At 48.6% G+C, this 20,737-nt stretch overlaps 1 protein-coding gene across 5 annotated transcripts in view; it reads right to left on the reverse strand.

The window, feature by feature from the left end:
• Nucleotides 1–1,752: 1,752 nt before the first annotated feature.
• The window catches only part of arfgef3 (ARFGEF family member 3), a 650,801-nt gene continuing 631,816 nt past the window's right edge, over nucleotides 1,753–20,737 (reverse strand). For all 5 annotated transcript variants that reach the window (XM_059986710.1, XM_059986711.1, XM_059986709.1 and 2 more), the window contains 2 exons: nucleotides 13,407–14,802; nucleotides 1,753–8,123 (listed from right to left, as the gene is read on the reverse strand). In XM_059986710.1, the coding sequence (XP_059842693.1) occupies nucleotides 7,932–8,123; nucleotides 13,407–14,802 (1,588 nt within the window). In that variant the 3' untranslated portion in view covers nucleotides 1,753–7,931. The remainder of the gene's footprint in view (nucleotides 8,124–13,406; nucleotides 14,803–20,737) is intronic.

Raw genomic sequence — 20,737 nt, forward strand, 5'->3', positions numbered from 1 at the left:
ACACAGAACCCAAGATACCTGCCAAACTGGGAAGAGTTTTACCATTATATTCTGTCTTCAAATTTGACCTACCAAAATGAACCACTTGACACTTATCTGGGTTGAACTCCACCTGCCACTTCTCAGGCCAGTTCTGCATCCTATTGATATCCCACTGTAACCTCTGACAACCCTGCAGACTATCCACAACAACTGCGACCTCTGTGTCATCAGCAAACTTACTAACCCACCCTTCTGCTTCCTCATCCAGGTCATTTATAAGAATCACAAAGAGGGAGGGGTCCCAGAACAGATCCCTGTAGAACACCACTAGCCACTACTCTCCACACAGGATATGAACCATCCACAACCACTCTTTGCCTTCTGTGGTCAAGCCAATTCTAGATCCGCAAAGCAAGGCCTCCTTGGGTCCCATGCCTCATTACTTCCTGAATGAGCCTTGCACAGGGAACCTTATCGAATTGAATTGACTTTATTTCTTACATCCTTCACATACATGAGGAGTAAAAATCTTTACGTTACGTCTACATCTAAAACATGCAATCATAGTAATTTATAATAAATAGAACAGTCAATGTAATATAGAGTACACTCAAATCAGTGTGAGTTAATCGGTCTGATGGCCTGTTGGAAGAAGCTGTCCTGGAGCCTGTTGGTCCTGGCTTTTATGCTGCGGTACTGTTTCCTGGACGGTAGCAGCTGGAATAGATTGTGATTGGGGTGACTTGGGTCCCCAGTGATCCTTCGGGCCCTTTTCTCACAGCTGTCTTTAAACGTCCTGAATCATGGGAAGTTCACAACTACAGATGTGCTGGCCTGTCCGTACCACTCTCTGCAGAGTCCTGCGATTGAGGGAGGTACAGTTCCCATATCAGGCAGTGATGCAGTCAGTCAAGATGCTCTCAATTGTGCTCCTGTAGAAAGTTCTTAGGATTTGGGGGCCCATACCAAACTTCCTATCAAATGCCTTACTGAAATCCACTGCTCTACCTTCTTCAATGTGTTTAGTCACATCCTCAAAGAATTCAATCAGACTTGTAAGGCACAACCTGCCTTTGACAAAGCCATGCTGACTATTCGCAATCATATACCTCTCCAAAAGCTCATAAATCCTGCCTCTCAGGATCTTCTCCAACAACTTGCCCACCACTGAAGTAAGACTCACTGGTCTATAATTTCCTGGGTTATCTCTACTCCATTTCTTGAACAAGGGAACAACATTTGTAACCTTCTGATCCTCTGATACTTCTCCCATCCCTATTGATGATGCAAAGATCATTGCCAGAGGCTCAGCAATCTCCTCCCTTGCCTCCCACAGTAGTCTGGGGTATATCTCATCCGGTCCTAGTGACTTACCTAACTTAATACCTTTCCACATTGTCTTTCTTAATGCCTAGACATTCAAGCGTTTCAGCCCACTTTGACAACCGGTGTGGTCAGCAAACTTGAATACGACACTGGAGCTGTGCTTAGCCTCACAGTCGTAGCTACAAAGCGAGTACAGCTAAACACACAGCCTTGTGGCGATGGTATGGAGGAGCTGGACTTTGGAAATTGAAACACAAATCTTAATAATCAGTTAACCAGGGAGATAAATGAACAAGTCTGAACGCGCATTAGAGAAATGGCACCAGTTTGCAGTGGGTCTGTGTACGGAGAGCGGAACAGTGAGAAATCTGTTGGAGTAGTTTGGTTTGGAGGACTCAGTAGCAGATACATGCAGAAAAATAAAACCGAGAGAGAACTCGGAACCCAGTTGTGCACCTGCATTTTATTCAACAATAAAGCAACATAAATATAATTTATTTCACAAAAGCTTTTCAAAATGTAACTTTGACAGTTGGGTGGTCTAATCAGACCACTATTGGCAGAGCAAAAATATACACACAGACCAGGTTTCCTTTACAGAAATCAAGCAACACTAGCAGAAAAGTGCCAAGAAGCCGAACGTCAACTGAAACGCCCAGAAAGCACAAATACTTCATAAATTAAAAGTGAAGGAGTCATTTCATGGTGACCACGAGAAGAGTAAACGAGGCTGCACAGTAACTGTTTCACGGAGTGAAGTCTGACTGTCACCAGTTTGAAGTACTGTGGTGGTGAGCAGCCTCAAACATACCATTTGAAGGCATGTGCTATCACGAGAGGCTGGAGTGGAGAGGCTGAGGGGAGATCTGATAGAGGTTTATAAGATTATGAGAGGCAGAGATAGAGGAGACAGGGAGTATCTGTTTCCCAGGGTTGAAATGTCTAATACCTGAGGGTGTGCATTGAAGTTGAGAGGGGGTAGGGTCAAAGAGGATGTGAGGGGCAAGTTTTTTACTCAGAGAGTGGTAGATGCCTGGAATGTGCTGGCTGGTATAGTGGTAGAGGCAAATACATTAGAGGCTTTTAAGAGGCGTGTAGATAGGCACATGAATATGAGGAAGATGGGGGCATATGGACATGGTGTAGGTAGGAGGAATTAGTGTTTGGGGGTTTCTGATTTGCCTTTTAGCTGGTTCCTGCGCTGTAGTGTTCTAAGGAATTTTGAAGTGCAAATTTGCATGGAATTATTACACTACATTCAATTTACCTGCGTAAAGAGCCACTGGAGCTGTCTGTCTTGCAAAGGAAGATGGTTGTAGTGGTCAGAGGTCTATGACCTCAGCCTCAGGATGAAACTGCAGGACTTACTCCGTTGTCTGTGGGGAGTTTGTACGTTCTCCCCAACCGCGTGGGTTTCCTCTGGGTGCTCTGGTTTCCTCCCACATTCCAAAGGCGCATGGGTTAGTAGGTTAATTGGTCACATGGGTGTAATTGGGCCTGCTAGGGTGTTTTGGTTCTAAATGAAAACCTAGAGAGACAGTGGAACATGTCATTGGGGTGGTGGTAGAAACAGATAAATCAGGGACATTTGAGAGAGTCTTAGGTGAGCCCACGGATGCAGGAAAAATGGAAAACCATGTGGGGGCAAAGGGTTACAGCAGGTTAAAAGGTTGGCACAACGGTATGGGCCGAAGGGCCAGAGTGCTGTTGTAATATTCTATGTACTCAAGGTGGTGCTCTAAGCCCAATCATTTCGGTTGCTTCATCAATGACTTTCTGTTCAGAATTGGAAGAACTCACTCATAATCGTCTAGTGTTGAGTTGGCAGCTGAGCAGTAGGCTACGCCGGCAGGCAGTAAGGTCTACACACTATTCAGGATACAAACAGCAAATAACACTCACACAGGCAAGAGAGGCTAATCATCTGCTCTTGATGCGCAGAGGCAGGTACATTTAGTCCTCTATCAGTGGTGTACAGTCAGTGTAGAATGTACCACCGCAGGTATTTGATAGAACTGCTTTAACATCATTTCCCAAAGCTGCAATCTCAAATGCTAAGTAGGGTACACTGCCAGAGGACAATCATTCTGACGTTTGTTTCTGGAGACTGCTTTAGAGGTGCCCATAACACTGGTGACACTAAATCCAGTCGAAATAAACAGACTTGCATTTCACAATTTCCCGGATTTTTCCCACCCAACCAAGTTAATCTGAAGCTTTCAAAGCACGGCACTAAGTTGTGCATAGCACACTCCCACAAACAGCGACAATGACCAGATAATCTTGCTGATGTTAACTGATAAATCCAGATTTGGCAGGATTACAGAGTGAACTCCCGATTTGCTTTGAAAACAAGATCTTTTTCTCCCCCGGAATTTTGGTCAAACATTTCATCCTTCAGATGTACCTGTCAGGATGTCAGACACCTATTGGTGGGATATGTACTCATGACCTCTGGCATTTGTTAGTTCTGCTGCATCTGATTGGAGGAGTGATCGGTAAGATGGTGCACAGAATCTTGGTGGCCTGACGGTTTCAGCTACATACTTGGAGAAAAGTGCATCGGTACTGGTCTCGATGTGTGGGAGAGTTCTGGCATCTTACAGGAGTTAAATACGAATGACAAGCTTGTTGCTAGTCATGGCACACACACGTTAATGAGCTAAAAGAAAGCCACATTTTAGAGAAACAACAAAAGACATTGCATACAAATGTGACTTTTCTACTCTTTGGCGTCACTAAGTATGTAGATAGGACATTACGGTTTGCTGTCGCCACAGGCCTTTCTTACAACAGGTTCTCACAGTTTCACCTGGGGCTGAATTCACGTTGGAAAGTGAGAGAGGCCGGGGAGGAATAAGTGTGGAATTTCCACTGTAGGTGAAGATGGGACAAGTCTTGTTTGGTGTGACCAATAGCAAGGAAGATAAAGAGAAGTCTTCTCTGATGGGAACAATGTCAAGGGGTAGTCTGAATATTATTGTTAATTTAATGTGGACATCATGGGCAGGGCCAGTGTTCAGTGCCCAATCTTAATTGTTCCTGAGTAAGGAGTGGGTGAGCTGGCTCCCTGAAACACTGTAGCAACGCACACAAATCACTGGAAGAACTCAGCGGGTCAGGCAGCATCTACGGAGAGGAATAGACAGTCAGCATTTCGGGCCGAGACCTTTCATTCATCAGGACCAGTGAAGCACTGCCCTTCAGGTGCTGCCCACCCCAGGCTGTTGCGTGGGGAGGGAGCTCCAGGATTTAAACCCAGTGATGATAGAGGGCCGGCTATCTATTTCGAGGTGAAGATGGCAGGAAACGAGGAGTCAGCTTCCCAAGCACCGTTTGAGATTGAGGCCATTTAGCCTCTCAGACCGTTCTTTCCTCGCCTTTGCTGTAAACTCTACGAAAGAGCTAAATATGGAACATTACAGCTCAGTAAGGCCCTTCGGCCCACAACATTGTACTAACCTTTTAACCTACTCTAAGATCAATCTGACCCTTTCCTCCCACACAGCCCTCCATTTTTCTATTTAAGAGTCTCTTAAACATCCCGAGTGTATCTGTCTCTATCACCATCCCCGCCAATGTGCTCCAAGCACTCACCACTCTTTATAAAACCTACCTCTGACTTACCCCTATACTTTCCTCCAATCTTATCAAAATTATGCCCCCTCATTAGCATTTCTGCCTGGGGGAAAGGTCTCTACTATCCATTCGATCTATGTTCCTCTTATCTTTTAAACCTCTACTGAGTCATCCTTGGGTCCAAAGAGAAAAGCCCTAGCTCGCTCAGCCTTCCCCCCCAAGACCAATGACCAGTTGTTCACCTAGAACTAGTTGGAATCAGTAGATATAGAAGAGAGCGTGTACGGAGAAGTTGAGTGGCTAAGGTATCCTAAGATTTCCACACATCCTCCAAAGACGTTTGAAAGGTCCTCACTGTCCAAAAGTTCAGAGATGGTGGATTGGACATATGGGGGGGGGGGGTGGTGGACAGAGGGATCAGGGACAGACTGAACAGTTAAAGAGTCACAGAACACTACAGCAAAGTAACGGGCCCTTCAGCCCATCTAGTCTGCACTGAACTGTTACTCTCATCGACCATAGCCCTCCATACCCCTCCCAGCCTTATACTTATCTAAACTTCTCTTAAGCATTGAAATCGAGCTCACATGCACCACCTGCACTGGCAGCTCGTTCCACACTCTCACCACCCTCTGGGAGAAGAGGTTTCCCCTCATGGTCCCCTTCAACATTTCACCCAGAAGGGCCTATAACTGCCAAGTGGAAGATGGCATCAAGTGCGACAAACGCACAGCAACCGATACTTGGAGCAGGCACCTCCAGGGCAACGGGAGCACAAGTGCTTAGACTTTGCCTTTCAGGAAGAGCATGGTCGCACAGCGACTCTGACAGGAAGGATGCACGAAGGGGGAAGGGCCAGCTTCAGCACTCCGCCCAGGCAAAAGGAGTTGCTTCTGTGGGTGGAACTTCCAAAACGGAAGTGTGATCTGTGGCTTTGACCCTACTCAGGCGGGAGACCCGAGACAAGCCTCATCACTCGTCTACCCTGCTTCCAACCCGACCTGGGTGGCAAACAGAATGTCACGGTATGGTGACGGCAGGGGGCCAGTGCCTTCTCTTTAGAGTGAAGGAGGATGAGAGTTGACTTGGTGAAGGGGTACAAGATAATAAGAGGCATTAATAGAGTGAACAGCTAGAGACTTTTACCCAGGGTGGAAATGACTAACAAGAGGAGGCATATCTCTGCAATTTCCTTGTCCATTTGCCCCTCCTCTAAAATCTCCTCCCAGCACTTACCCTTGCAAGCAGCCCAAGTGATAATCCTCCCCTATTATGATGTCTATTATTTCCCTCTGGGTCCTCTCCTCCTCCCCTTTCTCCTATGATCCATTCTCCTCTCCAGATTCCTTCTTCTCCACCCCTTGATATTTCCCACCCACCTGGCTTTACCTATCACTTTCCAATTAACCACCTAACCCACCCCTCACCTTTCTATTCTGACATCTTCTCCCTCAGTGCTATCATGTTTGCTGTTGTGTGCTGGGGCAGCAGGCTGAGGGTAGCAGACACCAACAGAATCAACACACTCATTTGTAAGGCCAGTGATGTTGTGGGGGTGGAACTGGACTCTCTGACGGTGGTATCTGAAAAGAGGATGCTGTCCAAGTTGCATGCCATCTTGGACAATGACTCCCATCCACTCCATAACGTACTGGTTAGGCGCAGGAGTACATTCAGCCAGAGACTCATTCCGCCGAGATGTAACACTGAGCGTCATAGTAAGTCATTCCTACCTGTGGCCATCAAACTTTACAACTCCTCCCTCGGAGTGTCAGACACCCTGAGCCAATAGGCTGGTCCTGGACTTATTTCCACTTGGCATGATTAACTTATTATTATTTAATTATTTATGGTTTTAGATTGCTATATTTCTACACTATTCTTGGTTGGTGCGGCTGTAACGAAACCCAATTTCCCTCGGGATCAATAAAGTCTGTCTGTCTGTCTCTGGCTGTCCTGAAGAATGATCTCAGCCTGAAACGTCGACTGTACTCTTTTCCAGACGCTGCCTGGCCTGCTGAGTTCCTCCAGCATTTTGTGTGTGTTGCTTTGATTTCTAGCATCTGCAGACTCTCTTGTGTTTATAATTTTGAGGTGCTTGGAGGAGAGTATGGAGGGTGCGTGGAATGTCCTGTCAGGGTTGGTGATAGAGATGGATACATGAGGGACATTTAAAAGACTTATAGATAGGCACATGGATGATAGAGAAATAGAGGGCTATGTGGGACAGAAGTGTCAGATTGGCCCTGGAGTAGAAAAAAATGTTGTTGCAACACAATTCTACAGGTGCTGGAAATCTAGAGAACACACATAAAATACTGGTGGAATTCAGCAGGTCAGGCAGCATCTATGGAGGGGAATAAAGAGTTGATGTTCATCAGGACTGTAGACAATAGACAGTAGGTGCAGGAGTAGGCCATTCGGCCCTTCTAGTCAGCACCGCCATTCACTGTGATCATGGCTGATCATACACAATCAGTACCCCGTTCCTGCCCTCTCCCCATATCCCTTGACCCCGCTATCTATAAGAGCTCTATCTAACTCTCTCTTGAATGCATCCAGAGACTTGATTAATGAAGGGTTGATTAATCAGGACCTCACTTTGCGTTCTGAGATCCCCATTGGACGGGTCCATTAAACAGCACTGCCCAATGAAGGGAGTCGGCCCAAAACGTTGACTCTTTATTTCTCTTCATGGATGCTGCCTGACCTGCTGAGTTGCTCCACCATGAGAAGCTGGTACCGTGCTGTACATTTCAATGTTCTATTGAACTGTCGGACATGAAATGCTCCCAATTGGTCTCAGAAACAGACGGTTCATTTAGACTGCAGAATACAACTCCTCAGTACAATTCCTTTGGCATCTTGGTTTAAATGACTCCAACAAGGAGTAAGCTGATGGCCAGCAGTAATGGATGGAGAGTAGTGAGCTCTGACTGGGAGGCTACCCCCAGATGTGATTGAGAAAGGTGGTCACTGGGCCAACACACCGAAACAGAACCACTGTGCTTCATGTATACAGATTCCTGTCCTTCCCTGCTGCGTTACACGATGATGTCGTAAACTCTCCCCACTCTACCCAGCCACTCGCGTACGGCCTGGCGCACTCGCACATCGGTCACGTGGCAGGTGAGCTGGCTGATACTTGGGTACACTGACGGTTGCAGGGCTGTGAAGGTTTGATCTGGCAGGAGCTGGATCTGGTTGAGGATGGTGAGTATCATGTTGGTCCAAGCCTAGAAAAGACGCTTTAGTCAGACAACTTGACTTTGATTGCAAACACAAGCGATTCCGTAGACACTGTAAATCCAGAGAAACACACACAGCGTATTGGGAGGAACTCAGCAGGTCAGGCAGCATCTATGGAGGGGAATAAACAGTCGACGTTTCAGGCTGAGACCCTTCATCATCAGTCTGAAAGGTTGAATGTTTATTCTGCTCCACAGATGCTGCCTGACCTGCTGAGTTCCTCCAGCAGCTGCCCTTAGATTGCACTTGTAAATAGTACAAGTCACGTTTAGGTTTTATAAGACATTGGTCAGGCCACATTTGCAGTACTGGAAGCAGTTCTGGGCCCCCTACCCAAGAAGAAATGTGCTAGCATTGGGGAGGATCCAGAGGAGGTGCAGGTGCCCCCCACTTTACGCCACTTCACTCTTACAAAAGACCAACATTAGTATCTGTTTTCACTAACCAAAAGAAATCCGAAGAGGATCTTCCCTTTTACGAATAAAGGCGCCCGCTTTAAACTTGCGTTTACCCCGTGACCTTAAAGCCCTGCATGGGCAGGTGTATGCACATGTGTGTACATGCCAATTTTTTTCTACAAATCTGTTTTGGCTAAATCTTCCCGATTCTGGTAAGTGAAACTACACTGTACATATGTTATTTCTACTTTATATAGGCTGTGTGATTATCGTATCATCCCTGCTTTTACTATATGTTACTGTTATTTTAGGTTTTATGTGTTATTTGGTATGATTTGGTAGGTTATTTTTTTGGGTCTGGGAACACTCAAAAATTTTTCCCATATAAATTACTGGTAATTGCCTTTTCACTTTACACCATTTCGGCTTACAAACGGTTTCATAGGAACGCCCTACTTTTGGATAGCAGGGGAAACCTGCATACAGGAATAATCCCAGGAATGAAAGGGTTAATGTGTGAAGAGCGTTTGATGGCTCTGGGCCTGTACTTGCTGGAGTTTGGAAGAATGACAGAGGATCTCAATGAAATGTAATGAATATTAAAAGGCCTAGACAGAGTGGAAGTGGAGAGGATGTTTTCTATAGTGGGGGAGTCTAGAACCCGAGGGTACAGCATCAGAATAGAGGGACGTCCATTTAGAACAAAGATGAGGAGGAATTTCTTTAGCCAGAGAATGGCAAATCTGCAGAATCCACTGCCACAGGTGCTGTGAAGGCCAAGTGACTGGATTTATTTAAAGCAGAGGTTGATAGACTCTCGATTAGCTAAGGCATCAAAGAATACAGGGAGAAGGCAGAAGAATGGGGTTGAGAGATAATAAATCAACCATGATAGAATGACGAGGCAGATTCGATGGGCCAAATGGCCTGTCTCTGTTCCTATGTCTTATGACAGGCAACAGCAGAGTCATCAAAACAGCAAAAGGGAGGAGGAGCAGATTATTTGGCTCTTTAAGTCTGTTCTGGGGCCTGAAAATGCATGGGGGGGGGGGGGGTGATCCAACCACGGCCTTAGCTGCACTCTCTTTGCCATCTGTAGATAGGTGCATGTTAGCTTGATAGGACATAAGGGACTGAACAAGTCCATGTTGTCTTCAAAAGGCAATACGTCAAGAGGGCGTCACCCGTCACTAAGAACCCCCATCGCCCAGGACACACCACTCCTCATTGTTACAACCAGGAAGGAGGTACAGGGGGCTGAAGATGCACTCAATATTTCAGGAACAGCTTCTTACCCTCTGCCATCACATCTCAGAAGGGCCAAGGAACTACCCGAATTGTTTTTGCACTATTTATTTAATATAATTTTATATATATTTCTTACTGTAATTTAGTTTTTATTATTTAATGCACTGTATTGCTGCCGCAAAACAAATTTCACAACATGCACCAGTGATATTAAACCTGATTTTGAGAGCAATTCCATTCTGCAGTAGTTTACCTGTCACCAAGTTCTCTACCATCTTCCTGCCAGTTTTACTGCTCACCACACACACCAGGGACAATGTCACAGCGGCCAATTAACCTACCAACCCACGCCCCAGGTTACCAGCACCCAACTCGCGTACAGCTCACACACGTGGATGAGAACTTGAGAGACAGGTGAGGAGGATTTTCCAGCTGCCGTGGGCTGCAGAAATCTTCTGCTGTGTGGGAACTTGGTTCGTGTCAATTTCTAAACCACTGAGCTAAGTTCCATGGCTTACTAGCACATTGCCTATGTTCTTATTTAAATCATTGCTGGGCGGTGGAGTTTTGATTTATTGAGCTCTCAGGAGTGGATCCCTAGCATAACCTGACTGGCACCTGTAGCTTCTGGATAGGGACCCTGCCTTTTCTGGCAACAGTTGCTTAATTTCTATCTCTTCCGCTCCTCAAATAATTTCTCATTTCTCCCTTGCTTTTGCACTTTTTTAAAAATTTTATGTCAAGTTTTCCCATAAATTCTATTCTATTTCTTGATTTGCCTGCAAGAAAATGAATCTCAAGGTGATATACACAACATGAAACAGACCCCTCTGGTCCTGTGAGCCAAACTGACCGGCAGCCCCCCAATTTAATCCCAGCCTAGTTGCGGGACAACTGACAGTGACCAAATAACCTTTGGACTGTGGGAGGAAACTGGAGCACCCGGAGGAAATCCACGTGGTCACGGGGAGAACGTATGAACTCCTTCCAGGAATTGAACCCAGATCGCCTGCACTACCCACCAGACTACTGGTTGTACAAAAGCCTGCTTGCGATTAAATCACATGACTCACTCCGCCTTCACTGTGGCAGTGCTATCAGTAAATATTCTGTCAAAACAGACGAGTAAATTCCCAGACGGGCTCACGATCAGTCAGCCCACAAGAGCCGTGTGCTGGCGACTACTTCCAGCACCTTCAGATGAGTTGGGTGGTGGGGTGGTGGGGGGGGGCGGGATAGCAACAAGGCCATAACACACAGGAGCAGAATTAGGCCATTCGGCCTATCTAGTCTGCACTGTCATTCAATCATGGCTGATTTATTATCCCTCGTAACCCCCTTCTCCCCATAGCCTTTGCTGCCCCGACTAATCAAGAATCTATCAAACTCCACTTTAAATATACCCAATGACTTGACCTCAACAGTCGTCTGTGGCAATGAATTCCACAGATTCACCACCTTCTGGCTGAAGAAATCCTTCCTTATCTCTGTGCTAAATGGATGTCCTTATATTCTGAGGCTGTGCCCTCTGGTGCTAGGCTCTCCCACCATAGGAAACATCCTCTCCACATCTACTCTATCTGTGTCCTCTGGTCCTAGATTCCCCCACTATAGGAAACATCCTCTCCACATCCACTCTATCTGTGACCTCTGGTCCTAGGCTCCCCCACTATAGGAAACATCCTCTCCACATCCACTCTATCTGTGTCCTCTGGTCCCAGACTCCCCCACTATAGGAAACATCCTCTCCACATCCACTCTATCTGTGTCCTCTGGTCCCAGACTCCCCCACTATAGGACACATCCTCTCCACATCCACTCTATCTGTGTCCTCTGGTCCTAGGCTCCCCCACTATAGGAAACATCCTCTGCACATCCACTCTATCTGTGTCCTCTGGTCCTAGACTCACCCACTACAGGAAACATCCTCTCCACATCCACTCTATCTGTGTCCTCTGGTCCTAGACTCCCCCAGTATAGGAAACATCCTCTCCGCATCCACTCTATCTGTGTCCTCTGGTCCTAGATTCCCCCACTATAGGACACATCCTCTCCACATCCACTCTATCTGTGTCCTCTGGTCCTAGACTCCCCCACTATAGGAAACATCCTCTCCACATCCATTCTATCTGTGCCCTCTAGTCCTAGACTCCACCACTACAGGAAACATTCTCTCCACATCCACTCTATCTGTGTCCTCTGGTCCTAGACTCCCCCACTATAGGAAACATCCTCTCCACATCCACTCTATCTGTGTCCTCTGGTCCCAGACTCCCCCACTATAGGAAACATCCTCTCCACATCCACTCTATCTGTGTCCTCTGGTCCCAGACTCCCCCACTATAGGACACATCCTCTCCACATCCACTCTATCTGTGTCCTCTGGTCCTAGGCTCCCCCACTATAGGAAACATCCTCTGCACATCCACTCTATCTGTGTCCTCTGGTCCTAGACTCACCCACTACAGGAAACATCCTCTCCACATCCACTCTATCTGTGTCCTCTGGTCCTAGACTCCCCCAGTATAGGAAACATCCTCTCCGCATCCACTCTATCTGTGTCCTCTGGTCCTAGATTCCCCCACTATAGGACACATCCTCTCCACATCCACTCTATCTGTGTCCTCTGGTCCTAGACTCCCCCACTATAGGAAACATCCTCTGCACATCCACTCTATCTGTGTCCTCTGGTCCTAGACTCCCCCACTATAGGAAACATCCTCTCCACATCCATTCTATCTGTGCCCTCTGGTCCTAGACTCCACCACTACAGGAAACATTCTCTCCACATCCACTCTATCTGTGTCCTCTGGTCCTAGACTCCCCCACTATAGGAAACATCCTCTCCACATCCACTCTATCTGTATCCTCTTGTCCTAGACTCCCCCACTATAGGAAACATCCTCTCCACATCCACTCTATCTGTGCCCTCTGGTCCTAGACTCCCCCACTATAGGAAACATCCTCTCCACATCCATTCTATCTGTGCCCTCTGGTCCTAGACTCCACCACTACAGGAAACATTCTCTCCACATCCATTCTATCTGTGCCCTCTGGTCCTAGACTCCACCACTACAGGAAACATTCTCTCCACATCCACTCTATCTGTGTCCTCTGGTCCTAGACTCCCCCACTATAGGAAACATCCTCTCCACATCCTCTCTATCTGTGCCCTCTGATCCCAGACTCCCCCACTATAGGAAACATCCTCTCCACATCCACTCTATCTGTGCTCTCTGATCCTAGACTCCCCCACTATAGGAAACATCCTCTCCACATCCACTCTATCTGTGCTCTCTGATCCTAGACTCCCCCACTATAGGAAACATCCTCTCCACGTCCACTATTTAGGCAATCACCACTCTCAGTCGTTATATATACAGAGTATATATAAATTTTACCTCACCCATTTCTTTTAAATTTCCCCCATCTCACCTTAAATACATGCCTCTTAAGGTTAACATTTCTCCCTCTCCTATCGCTTTACAGGGGTTTCCTTTAGTTCCTGTGCTCTTGTCTGGAGTTCCTCCAGCAGTCTGCACTTTGTCAGCATTAACCGGGTGGCCATTAGACAGGTGCTAGCACTGACTGGCCGGGCCGAACGGCCTGCCACATGACCCTTACCTGCATCTGCCCCTCGGTGTCGCGCACGGAGACGTTGTGGCAGCTGGCGGTGGAGCCCGAGCGAGACCTCCTGTCCTGGCGGAGCAGCTCGGCGCCGGCGCTGAACGAGTGCCGCATGCGGCTGTGCTCGACCAGCTGCTGAGGCCGCTGCAGGGGCGACTCGGGGCCGCGGCTGCCCGCCGCCACCTCCCCCTTGCCCTGGTTGCTGTTCTGCTGCTTGCGCCTCTTGTACTCCAGCACCAGCTTACCGATGGTGCGGTCGGCGGCGATGGTGTAGATCCTGCTTCCAGCGCTCTCCCACCACTCCTTCCTCCGGCCCGGCTCCGCGTCGGCACCGGCAGGGGCCGGGCTGCCGGGCGCCGGCTCCGCAGGAGGGTCGGCCTCCGCGCCGTCCTCCTCCTTCCCAGCCGGCCGGCCGCCCTCCCCGCCGCGCGGGTCGCTGTCCTCGCTCCTCCCGCCGCTGGCCCGCCGGTCCGACCGCCAGCCCTCCCCGCCGCGCGGCTTCCCCCCTGGCGGCGGCGAGGCGGGGCTGGGGGCGGCCGTGCGGGCGCGGCCGGCGGCGGTGGCGGTGGCGGCTCCCTCGTCGGACGGCGTCTCCCTGACCGAGGCGCAGGTGGTGGACGGGCTGGAGCCCTCGGAAGGGCAGGCGGGCAGGAAGAAGAGCTGGTCGCCCCTGCCGGCCAGCGGCGGCTGTGGCGGCGGCGGCTCGTCGGCGCCGGTCTGCAGGTCGAGGTGCAGCTGGATGTAGTGGTTGCAGACCTCCAGGCACAGCTTGTGCAGCCGCCGCACCAGCCAGGCCCAGTCGGCATTGCTGCACGGCTGGATGCTGAGGGACGGCATCCTGGCTCGCCACTGCCGCTTCTCTTTGCCCCGCGGCGGGCTGACCTGCGCCGTCTCCTCGAAGATGTCCTCGTCCTCGGACGAGCACTGCTGGGACGAGTCCGAGCTCAGCTCGCCCTCCTCCTCCTCCTCCTGCTGTTGCTCGCACAGGATCTTCTTGACCTGCTCGGCCGAGATGTGCTCCTGGTTGGTGAGGATGGCGCAGATCAGCGCCTGGAAGTAGATGCTGAAGCTCATGGCCGACTGGCGGTAGAGGTTGGCGGCGCCGCCCACGCCCGACACCTTCATCAGCAGGTACTTGAGGCCGGGCCGGGTGTCGAACTCGCGTGCCGTCCGGTACGAGTCCAGCAGCAGGTCGAAGATGACGGCCAGGTTCTGCATGGAGATGTACCGCAGGAAGCCGGCCGGCCGGCCCTCCCCCAGGCCGACGGCCCGGTCCGGCGCGTCGCCGCTGGGCGTGGGACCCTTGACGAACTCCTCCAGCAGCACGTCGTACAGGTTCTGCAGCAGCACCTGGTGGGACAGTAGGCTGACCACGATCGTGCGGAACGGGATTCTGCAGGGTCAAAGGGGAGATGGGGGCAGCATTAGTCGGTGTGTGGGACCAGGTGGCAGAGGTTTCAAATACACGTACGGGCCCCATCCCTCAGGACATGCCCTCCCCTCATCACCACCATCAGGGAGGAGGTACAGGAACCTGAAGACACACACTCAACGTTTCAGGAAGAACTTCTTCCTCACCACTGTCAGATTTCTAAACTGTCTATGAACACTATTTTTGTTCTCTATTTAATTAATGTACACAGCGCTGTGCAAAAACCTTAGGCACATATATATAGTTAGGGTGTTCTGTAGACAGTTCGGTACTTGTCAACTTGGAGTGGAGAACGAGTTTGTAAATCTGGCTGGAGCAAAGGACGCTGTGAATGCCAAGGGAGGAGTGTGGCAGACAGCCCCAGAGAGGCCAGGCAAAGTCATTTGATTCCAAAACAATTGGTTCATTATCAGTACAGAATGTCTCTCTGGTGCTTCCCGCACCCTCCTCTCTCCCCCTTTTCCCAACCATGATTTCCCTCTCCCTGCCCCCTTCCCACTCTCAGTCCACAATAGACACACACATCAAAACCAGGTTTATCATCACTTACATATGTCATGAAATTTGATTTTTTTGTGGCAGCAGTACAGTGCAATACATAAAATTACTACAGTACTGTCCGAAAGTCTTAGGCACACTAGCTATATATACACGTTCTTAAGACTTCTGCACTTGCTGTACATTTCTTATTGAAATTGATAGTCTTTTTACGCATTGCACTGTAGAGCTGCCGCAACAGATTACAAGAGATGATGTCAGTGACATTAAGCCTGTTTCTGATGAAGATCCATACTTAGCAAATGAGCAGCAGCTTCGACTCCTCTGTCAGAAGGTTTCTGAATGGACTGGCAGAGGCTGTTTATTACCCCTCGTTTGCTCTAATCGGTTTTGTGACTGATAGTACTTTTTAACGTCCAGTATGCCAGCTGTCACCAGACAACAAATCTCACTTCATATCAGACAGTGATCATAATCCTGACTCTGAGAGGGATGCTGGCCCAGCGCTGACTGAGGTTGGCATGGACAAGATGGGCTGCAAGGCCTTCTCCCATGCTGGGTAACAGTGTGAATACAACAGGTGTGTGTGTGTCTCCATCTGTCTGTGTACAGTCGGCCCTCCTTATCCGTGAGTTCTGCATGCGCAAATTCAACCAACCGCGAATCAAGAAAACCCGGAAGTGCTCTTCAAGCACTCGTTGCTCGAGTATTGCTCGCCTCGCATCTCGTTCATTCGCTACCTTGTTCCTGTGAAAAATGGCTCTTAAAAAGCACTTACGTGGCCAAAGCAATTCCTCAAAGGCTAAGAGTAAAAGCTAAAGTGCTGTCTCTCGCTGAGAAAGTAGAAATATTAGATCTTTTGAAAAGTGGCATGTCGCTTGCCGAAGTGGGCCGTGAGGTCGGTAAGAATGGATCGAGCATTCGCACAATAAAGCAGAAAGAAGCTGCAATTCGTGGAAGTGTTGGTGCTGCCCCTACAATGGCAAAAAAGCTCTCTCTGGTTTGTGATAACGTGCTTGCAAAGACTGAGAAAGCATTAAGTGTGTGGCTAGAGGATATGTCACAGATGGCCAAATTATACATGAAAAAGCTCTTAGTCTCTATGAGTACTAGTGTGACGAGAGCGAGAGAAAAGAGTTTAAGGCTAGTAAGGGATGGCTGGCTGGCTATGTAAAGCGCGACAGCCTCAAGAATGTAAAGATCACGGGAGAATTGGCGTCTCGTTCGCTCGCTGCTTGTGTTGTGAGCAAGAGGAACGTGTACAGTTTTTTTTTCTTGTCAATATTCCCTAAACATTACAGTATAACAATTATTTACATAGCATTTACTTTCTATTAGGTATTATAAGTAATCTAGAGATGATTTACAGTATATGGGAGGATGTGCATAAGTTATATGCAAATACTACACCATTTTATATAAGGCAGGGGGTCACCAACCTTTTTTGCACTGCGGACCGGTTTAATATTGACAATATTCTTGCAGACCGGTAGACGGTTGGGGGGGGGGGGGGGAGTTAAACACGACGGGAATACAGTGATACTCAAAGGAGGTTCCTTATGTCCAGTCTATTCCGCAATTTAGTTTACGTGGCTGTCAGCACTTGCTTCTGTCCCGCTTGCTCACGCTTTTTCCGCTCAAAAAACTCGGTGGGTTTGTCTTTAAGTGCTGGGTGCTTGGACTCAGGGTACTGAAGCAGTTTTGAGGGCTTCATTGCCTCATTAGACAGCCTTCGGGCTCGAACTCCAGCCTCCCGCCTGCCCGCCGCCAGACGCCTTGGCCAGGCGCGGCTGGTCGTGGGTGGGGTGAGAGGACAAGGTCAGGGCCGGAGGTTCCCGTGCCGGGGCCGCGGCAGTCACAGTCCGGAGAGTGAGGAGGAGTACGACAGGGCACGCACCCGTCCCCCCTTGTAGGTAGGTAGGATCTATCTGCTGACAAAAGTTTGGCTCGAGGGATGACTTTCAGTAGATCGCAGCGAGGTAGCTGCTCTGCTATTTACAAAACCCTGAGCCCGAATTAGGTTGTCTGCGAATATTTTAGCACTGGGTTCCCCATGAACATTCGGTGTTCTAAACAGGTTTAGAGGCAGCGCCAGGCCAGTAGCAACTTCCCGCCAGCCGCGTGAGGCCAACCAGTGATCCCTGGCGCGAGGGCATCATGGCGTTTAGGTGACTGATGACCTCGCGTGTGTTCAAGTTCAACAGGGGGCGTGACAGGGAATGAGGAAAGGTGCAGCTGACTCATATAGTTTCATATCGCCAAATCGTATCATTTTCTCACGGCCCGGTGGTTAGGGACCACTGATATAAGGGACTTGAGCATCCACATTTTTTGGTATCTGCGGGAGGTCCTGGAACCAATCCCTCGCGGATACTGAGGGCCGACTGTATATGTGTGTGTCTCTGTGAGTCTGTGTCTGCATGTCTGTGTGAGTGCGTGTAATACGTGGCTGTTTGAGCTACTGTCACTTTCCTGTCAGTTTGAACCAGCCTGGCCATTTTCCTCTGACCTCTCACATTAACAAGACATTTTTACACCATTCTCTGTAAACTCTAGAGACTGTCGTGCATGAAAATCCCAGGAGATCAGCAGATTCTGAGATACTCAAACCACCCCATCTGGCACCAACAATCATTCCAAGTTCAAAGTCACTTTCCCATTGTGATATTTGGTCTGAACCACTTGACCATATCTGCATGCTTTTATGCATTGAGTTGCTGCAGGTGCAGCTGACAAAGTGGCCACTGAGTGCATATATTCTGAGAAAGTATTGACTTTAAGTATCTCAAACTCTGTTGAACTATGCTGATACAAATTCTTTGGCTATCTTCTCTATAAATCATTATTTCATAAAAACACAATTTCATATTGACTGATTTTGCATTTTAAAATGTTACGTTTATGTATAATTCTGTAAAACTGTTCAAACAGCAGAGATACCAGGCAAATGAAATTCAACAGAGAGCTAGGCTTTTGCTTCTCAAACAGAGAGTCTCTACTCTCCCATGGGCAACTGTATTCAAAACAGGAAATGGCGTAAACACTCTGCAGATTGGGCAGCATCTGATGTCAGCACTTGATGGTTCTGGGCCTTTACTCGCTCAACTTTAGAAAAGCGAAGGGGGAAACCTCATTGGAACATCAAATGTTGAAAGACCTTGACAGAGTGTCTGTGGAGAGGATGTTTCCTATGGTGGGGAAGTCTAGGTCCAGAGGGCACAGCCTCAAAATGGAGGGATGTTCATCTAGACCAGAGATGAGGAGGAATTTCTTTAGCCAGAGTTGTTGAATCTGGAATTCTTTGCCACTGGAAGCAGAGTCATTGGGTATATTTAAAGCAGAGGTTAACAGGTTCTTGATTAATCAGGGTGTCAAAGGTTACAGAGCAAATTCAGGAGAGTGAGGTTGAGAGGGATAATAAATCAGCCATGATGGAGCAGAGCGAATGGTCAAATTCTGCTCCTTGGTCTAGTGGTCATCTCTGGGGAGAAAGGAACACTTCAGGTCAATGTTTTTACATCGGCTTGAGAGATTGATTCTGTTCCCGCGCAGCTTTTCTGTCAAGTCTCCTGTTCGTTTTATTTTAGATTACTATCATCTGCAGTTTTTTTGCTTTTGTTTTGGATGTTTATGAGTGGAAACCTTCAACAAGATTTTCATGCCAACCAGCAATACGACAGCAAAATTAAACTGGACTGCTTACCCTATTTTCCTGTTTGTTTGTCAGCCACAAGATAAAAAAGTGACAGAAGATTAGAATCAGTTAACATCAACACTACTAGACACTGAACTCCAACAGCAGATTACACACAGACCAAAGGGGAAATTAAATGCTGGATTCCGGGGGTGGGGGGGGGGGGGTAGAGAATTAAATGCCGGATACACCAAAAGAAGATTAAAGACTGGACACGGGGTGGGGGGGGGGGGTAGAGAGAATCACATGGTGGGTGAGTGGAGGGAGGAGAAGATACCGAGGGAGAGATCAAACACTGGAGACGGCGGGGGGGGGGGTGGGGGTGAGAAGATTCAATGCTGGATACCAGGGTGGGGGGGGGGGAGGAATTGAAGGAATGGGGGGGGGAGGGATTATACACTGGATACTGGGGTGGGGGGAGGAATTAAGTACTGAAGGAATGGGGGGAGGGAAGATTATACACTGGATACTGGGGTGGGGGGAGGAATTAAGTACTGAAGGAATGGGGGGAGGGAAGATTATACACTGGATACTGGGGTGGGGGGAGGAATTAAGTACTGAAGGAATGGGGGGAGGGAAGATTATACACTGGATACTGGGGTGGGGGGAGGAATTAAGTACTGAAGGAATGGGGGGAGGGAAGATTATACACTGGATACTGGGGAGGAGGGAACATTATACTGGATACTGGGGTGGGGGGAGGAATTAAGTACTGAAGGAATGGGGGGAGGGAAGATTATACACTGGATACTGGGGGGGAGGAATTAAGTACTGAAGGAATGGGGGGAGGGAAGATTATACACTGGATACTGGGGGGGAGGGAACATTATACTGGATACTGGGGTGGGGGGAGGAATTAAGTATTGAAGGAATGGGGGGAGGGAAGATTATACACTGGATACTGGGGGGGAGGAATTAAGTACTGAAGGAATGGGGGGAGGGAAGATTATACACTGGATACTGGGGGGAGGAATTAAGTACTGAAGGAATGGGGGGAGGGAAGATTATACACTGGATACTGGGGTGGGGGGAGGAATTAAGTACTGAAGGAATGGGGGAGGGAAGATTATACACTGGATACTGGGGGGGAGGGAACATTATACACTGGATACTGGGGTGGGGGGAGGAATTAAGTACTGAAGGAATGGGGGGAGGGAAGATTATACACTGGATACTGGGGGGGAGGGAAGATTATACACTGGATACTGGGGTGGGGGGAGGAATTAAGTACTGAAGGAATGGGGGGAGGGAAGATTATACACTGGATACTGGGGGGGGGGAATTAAGTACTGAAGGAATGGGGGGGAGGGAAGATTATACACTGGATACTGGGGGGAGGGAAGATTATACACTGGATACTGGGGGGGGAATTAAGTACTGAAGGAATGGGGGGGGAGGGAAGATTATACACTGGATACTGGGGGGAGGGAAGATTATACACTGGATACTGGGGGGAGGGAAGATTATACACTGGATACTGGGGGGGAGGGAAGATTATACACTGGATACTGGGGAGGAGGGAAGATTATACACTGGATACTGGGGGGGAATTAAGTACTGAAGGAATGGGGGGAGGGAAGATTATACACTGGATACTGGGGGGAGGGAAGATTATACACTGGATACTGGGGGGGGGGAAGGAGGAGGGGGTGAGTAAACACTGGAAGATTACCTGATTATGTTAAGGGTAAGAAAGCACAAATA

This window comes from Hypanus sabinus, chromosome 12 (assembly GCF_030144855.1).
Source record: "Hypanus sabinus isolate sHypSab1 chromosome 12, sHypSab1.hap1, whole genome shotgun sequence".
Taxonomy (NCBI): Eukaryota; Metazoa; Chordata; class Chondrichthyes; order Myliobatiformes; family Dasyatidae; genus Hypanus; species Hypanus sabinus.